The 6,555-nt window shown below is 37.4% G+C and overlaps 1 protein-coding gene across 1 annotated transcript; it reads left to right on the top strand.

The window, feature by feature from the left end:
* The first annotated feature begins 1,116 nt into the window (after positions 1-1,116).
* Positions 1,117-3,501, top strand: LOC141724311 (transcription factor MYC2-like). Its single transcript, XM_074526403.1, has one exon. The coding sequence runs from the start codon at positions 1,293-1,295 to the stop codon at positions 3,177-3,179; it is 1,887 nt and encodes a 628-aa protein (XP_074382504.1). The 5' UTR covers positions 1,117-1,292; the 3' UTR covers positions 3,180-3,501.
* The last annotated feature ends 3,054 nt before the right edge of the window (positions 3,502-6,555 follow it).

The raw sequence follows: 6,555 nt of genomic DNA, 5'->3' as shown, positions 1-6,555 counted from the left end.
TTCAATCACTCTTCTGTAATTCTTGTTGTATTGTTAGGGAATAAAAAATGTCATATGATTTCAATATTTAAATTTATTTAGTTTTTACTTTCATTTTTTAATTCACCGGTTCATAAATTATATTACAAATTCAAAAGTTTTCAAGTCGAAAAACAATCTTTTTCAAAATAAAAATGAAATTTTTCTGTAACTTTTAAATAAAGGTTTTTCATTTGATGTAAAATTTGAACCTTTCGAAAATTTTGGTGACTAATTATAAATTCAAGTTAATAATTTTTATAAACATATAATAAAATTATTTTTACAAAAATAAAATTAAAGGTTTTTTAATTTTTAAATAGATAAACTTGATTTGATTTTAAACATTCAAAAGTTGTTCTTAAAGGGCTTATGACTTTCCACATGTCGTACACCTTTTCCATCTGTTACTTCCGTCAGAGTATATCATTTTTCTGTCAAGTCAAAGAGGTTGACTAACAGGGCTAACGTTACTGCAACTAAAGTGGTGCAACTGAGACGCCGATAACTGAAGTGAGTTTTTTGATATGTGTTTTTCAGTTTAGTGACTATTTTGAAATTTAATCCATAAAATTAATGAAAAATATTGAAGTTTGAGATAAGATTTGAAATAAAAAAGGAATGTACAACTCTTTTTAATGAATATTTAAATTATGAATTAGAATGCAAATGTAACCCACCTAGCTCTTTTCAAAGTTGCCCGTCTCTCCAGATGCCCTCTAATTTGAAAACTTTTTAAAACTTATTTCCAATATATAGCCCTCAAAGGAGACCTGCAATAGTTAGTACATATTACTATTAGTATATTACATACCACTAAATAACTCTTATTCAAAAAAAAAAAAACTCTTTACTCCCATGTCGACTTTGAAAGATAACTTACCTTAAATGATATACAAAAGATGATTTCAATGCAGATGTGTTACTTTAAACAAAAAATAATCAATTAAGATACGATATAATATCATTAAGAGCAATATTATATAATTTTAATTGACAGGTAAGAGCAATCTAAATAAAAATCTCAAACATTTATCTCCGACATAACATTGTATTTAAAGTGGACGGTTAGAGCTAAGTGTAATGACGTTGGTGGTCCGGGAAAGTCCCTGTCCCCGCGTCATTTGTCCAATTCATCTCAAATTCACTCCAAATTTAAACTCAAATTCTCCTCCTCCTTTGCTCTTCATTATCAATCATTTCTTTCCCACACCACCAACTCAACTCAAAGCCATAACACACACGTTTTTCATATAATTCACCGTGTTTATGGAATGACACACTATAACCCTTCTAATATGAATCTCTGGTCAACTGCTGCTGCAGCTACAGATGATGCATCGGACGCCTTCATGGCGTCCGATTTAAATTCTTTTTGGCCTCCGCAGGCTGCTGTACCTCCCCATCAACCTTCCTCATCTGTCGCCGCCACGTTTAATCAGGAGAATTTACAGCATCGGTTACAATCGTTGATCGAAGGAGCCAAGGAGAGCTGGACTTATGCCATTTTTTGGCAATCATCGGCTGTTGATTATTCGGTGTCTCAGTCTTTACTTGGCTGGGGGGACGGATATTATAAAGGCGAAGACAAGGAGAAACAATTAATGAGAACCAAATCTACTTCTGTTTCTGAGATGGATCATAGGAAGAAAGTTCTCAGGGAGCTTAACTCCATGATCTCGGGGTCTCAGGGTTCGCCTGATGAAGCTGTTGATGAAGAAGTTACCGACACGGAGTGGTTTTTTCTGGTGTCGATGACTCAGTCGTTTGTTAACAACACTGGCCTTCCTGGCCAGGCGTTTTTTCATTCAGCTCCAGTTTGGGTAGCTGGACCTGAACGTCTGGCCAGCTCGCACTGTGAACGAGCTCGCCAGGGACAAACGTTCGGGTTACAAACTATCGTTTGTATCCCGTGTAGTAACGGTGTAGTGGAGCTCGGCTCCACTGAAGTAATTTTTCAGAGTTCGGATCTTATGAATAAGGTTCGGATTTTGTTTAATGAATTCGCAAACCCTTGGCCTTTACAATCTGAAAATAATGAATCCGATCCGTCCGCGCTTTGGCTCTCTGATCCGTCTCTGGTTCCTAACAATGAAATTAAGGATATACCGTTCAAGCTACCGACACAAAGTGTTTTTGAGAATAATCACAGTTCTAGTACTCTCACAGAAAATCCTAGTTCCAGCAGTGTTATTAATGTTCAAAATCCCGGGGTTTTGACAAGGGAACTGAATTTTTCGGGTTTAGGCTTTGAAGGAGTTGGCAGTAGTAATGTTAGGAATGGGAACTCTAATTCCATTTCCTGTAAGACTGAATTCGGAGAGATTCTTAATTTCGAGGAAAGTAAGAGGAGTTCTTGTAGTGCTGGAAATGGTAATTTGTTCGGTATAGTGGAGGAGAACAAGAAGAAGAAATCTGTAACTTCAAGGAGCAGTCAAGAAGTGGGAATGATGTCTTTTGCTTCAAGCGCGATTTTGCCATCTTCTGGTGTTGGAAAATCAAGCTGCGGAGCTGATTCAGAGCAATCGGACCTGGAAGCTTCTGTTGTAAAAGAAGCTGAAAGTAGTCGAGTGGTAGAGCCAGAAAAGAAGCCGCGGAAACGTGGGAGGAAGCCAGCTAATGGTAGAGAAGAACCATTGAATCATGTTGAGGCAGAAAGACAGAGAAGGGAGAAACTTAACCAGAAATTCTACGCACTACGAGCTGTGGTGCCAAATGTATCCAAAATGGACAAGGCATCACTTCTCGGAGATGCTATTTCTTACATAAATGAGTTGAAATCCAAATTGCAGACATCTGATATGGAGAAAGATGAGTTGAGAAGCCAACTGGAGGCACTCAAAATGGAATTAAGTAGTAAAGAATCGTCCACAGGGCAAGATCTTCGATCGTCATCAAACAAGTTAACTGACATAGATATCGATGTGAAGATCATCGGTTGGGACGCGATGATTAGAATTCAATCGAGTAAAAAGAACCATCCGGCAGCTAAATTGATGGCAGCGTTAAAAGAACTGGATCTTGATGTTCACCATGCAAGCGTTTCAGTTGTTAATGATTTAATGATTCAACAGGCCACGGTGAAAATGGCGAGTCGATTTTTCACGCAAGATCAGCTTAGATTAGCACTGATGGCCAGAGTTGCAGAAACACGAGTATAAACATGTGGAATAATGTGCTTTATTGAGGGTCTGGGAAGTTTTAAGGCTCCGAGAAGCTAGATGATATACAATCCTGTAGAATAATTCCTGTTTACTATATAGCCTTCTTCTTTATAATCAACAACTTATATTTTAGTATAATTGGAGTCAATTCAGATCAGCCAAGGTGAAAATCTGATCAAACAATATTGAGTTTCCCCTGTGAAGCTTGCTGAAATTTTCATGTACCGGTTTCAAGTCAGTCAGATAACATATTTTGTTTCGGCAACCGTTTGTATGAATACATCTCTATTTACGAATAAAAGAAATATGTTTTGCCTTATATATTTCCAACAATACATACTACTATTGCCTGTAATCTATTTATTGGAATAACGGTAAGATGCATATATGTTTTTACCGAGTGCAATATACTATTATACCCTCGTTCCGATTCGATAATATATTTTCTTCTCCAAGATTTCATGATTGATTTTGTTTCTGAGATTTGCATATGTGGGAATTCAAACAAAAAAATGTGTGGATACTGTTTATGCAGGAGAGGCAAGAATTGTGTCCTCACATAAAAAGATATGAAAAGCAGTAGTACTAGTAGGACAGTGGCATGTGCATGTTTTAATTTTATTTTCAACACATGGAAATGAAAGACTCATTTATCACACCCTCACTAAGTTTTGTTAAAAGTGGTACACTAGTTAGGTGTGCCAATTATCTATCTCCTGAGCAGGGTCATGCTTATTTTGTAGACCAATTATTTATGTGCATGGGGCCTCATTGTAGTGAGATTTCAACCACACTGCTCCATGACCTTTCCCTATCTTCAACCTCAACTAGTCAAGTGGGGGCAAGTATCTTCCATTCTTTTTAAATGAGAACCTTGGAAAGTCTTATTTCACCAACTAACAAGCTGCTTACAAGTTTTCTTCTACATTGTTTACCTGATCTCATATTCTAGTACTAGTATAGTTGAAGGCACTTCTACTTTTATTTTATTAACGGAAACAAACCGTTGATGTTGTATTATCTTTGTTCAACACATGCCTAAATTGATCCAAACACCTCATTTAAAAAAAACAAAGTTTGTTATCAAAAATATTAGTATTTCGTAATTTAGACCATATTTATTTACGAGACACAAAATTTTGGACCATATTTTAGAACTTGATTACATTTGACCAAATTTCTCCAAATTTTGATGTTAGGGAAAGTTTTGCAAATTGTAGAGTATGAATTCAGTTTCTCAATATATACAAACATGTTTGACTCTGACCTGCAATGCTTGAGTAAATCACGAAGTGTTGAAATTTTAAAACACTACCAACTCTCGTAACTGATCAGAAACTACACCTCTCAACACTTTAAACTTTATATTCCAAATTCCAATCTGTTTATAGGCATTTTTGATTGTCAAAGATAGCCTTCTTTGATCAGACAGAATATATTAATTAGTAAAATTTTACTTAGGTCCGTACGACTACATTTAGTTCCATATATTTCGGTGTCTTTTGCAGTATCAAATGCAACAACAGTAAATGCAGCAGTTCTAGTATATATATGAGAATGAGAAAGATTGGCTAATAATTGCTGCAAACCCTCGGTTTCCTGATCTTTCCCCAAAGAAAGAAATAAAACAGGTTACTTATATGGAAAATACCAGGTAAAAAATCGGTTTTCAAAATAGTTAGTTATTCAATATTAAAAACCAGACTATCATTTACTAAATGAAAATTATATTTTTTTTGTGTCCCTGATGATTACTCTATAAATATAATTGAATCGGAATCTGAGGTACCTTGACCCAAAATACCCATTTTTAAATATTCGGCCCAAAATACGGACTAGATACGTCACTACCGGTGGAGTATTAGATATACGACAATGAAGTATAGGGATGATACTCCTTTTACAATGGAGTTTCAGGCCCGGTATCTGCGCGGATATTCCATTGTCAGTGAAACATCATTTATTTATTTTTTGAATCTTAAAATATTAAAAATTATAAGATATCAAACAAAATTTATAAGTAAAAATCAAAAAAATATGTAAATACATGATGCTCCACTAATAGTGGAGTAGGCGCCCTGATACCCCACTGGGAAAGGAGTATTAGCTCCAATACTCCACTGTCAGTGGAGCATCACTCATGGTACTTCACTGTCAGTGGCGTATCACCCTGATACTTCATACTGCGTATCACCCTGATACTTCATACTCGCAGTTGGGTATATGGTGGTATTTTGGGCCAGTTAAAATGTTGGTGGGTATTTTGGATCACGGTTATTAAAATATGGTTATTTAGGGTCTTCATCCTATATTTTTTCAAAATTTTAATTTGTTGTTTTTATTAATTTAAAAATAATAATAATTAAAACTCATGCAAAAATTTGAAAATTGTGATAATGAGTTTTAAAATTAAGTTGTTTGCAATCAAAATTTTGTTGAATGATAGTTTGTGAGCTATTCGTGAACATGTTGGCGAGTAACCTTTTTGTCAATGAGATGATACATAAACAAAATTTGTGACTCGATAAAAGTTTGAGCTCGAATTTGAGTTTTGATAGCCTATAATAATACAGGCCCAATAACAGAGGCTCAGGGCCCAATTACAAGAGTCCAGGGAGTATTCAGCTATAACCTTGAAGGGCTCAGGACGCGTGGTAACATCACCACCGTCCAGGTACCCCGGATCCAGAACGTTCCTGCGGTCCGGATTTGATAGTACCCTGACGCATCCCAGGCGTCCACATCCCCTACAGTCCAAAAGGCACACCTACGGTCCAGATTAAAAGGTACAAACCCCTAAACCCTAGTAGGGGGGCTATAAAAGGCAGGCAGAAGGAAGGTTACAGGTTACACACCCTCTCCCTCACATATACTTACATACACACACGTATACACCATAAATATACTCGCATAATTCCCGTTTTGCCCCTTTTCTCCTTAAAACCCTTTCTCATTCTCACACCGGAGGTGCCGCGGGGACGCCACCCCCCTCCGGTTCTGTTTTGTAGGTTCCCACCCTACAGCTACACCGCACGCCGCCGCCATTTCTGTCCAAACGGAGCTCGAGTCCGGGCCCAGCAAGGAGAAGGCCCCGGGGTGATTTGGGATTATCATTAGCGCTAGAAGGAGGGGCGAACCTCCGTCCGTTGGTGTCCATATCCGCAACTTCTACCCTACCCAGCAACTTGGAACACCATACCCCCACCATGACTACAAGAAAGAGCAAAGCGGTCGTTTCTGCTTCTTTCCTTCCGCCTCCACCCCAACCCAGGGATGGAGATATGAAAGATCTGGATGAAGGGCCCCCCATAACCCAGACTCCATCTCAAAATCTCCAACCAGGAGACCAGAGAATAGTTATCGAGAAAGCTGC

The sequence above is a fragment of the Apium graveolens genome, chromosome 5 (genome assembly GCF_009905375.1).
Source record: "Apium graveolens cultivar Ventura chromosome 5, ASM990537v1, whole genome shotgun sequence".
Classification (NCBI taxonomy): Eukaryota; Viridiplantae; Streptophyta; class Magnoliopsida; order Apiales; family Apiaceae; genus Apium; species Apium graveolens.
This window is presented reverse-complemented; position numbering and strand designations above follow the sequence as displayed.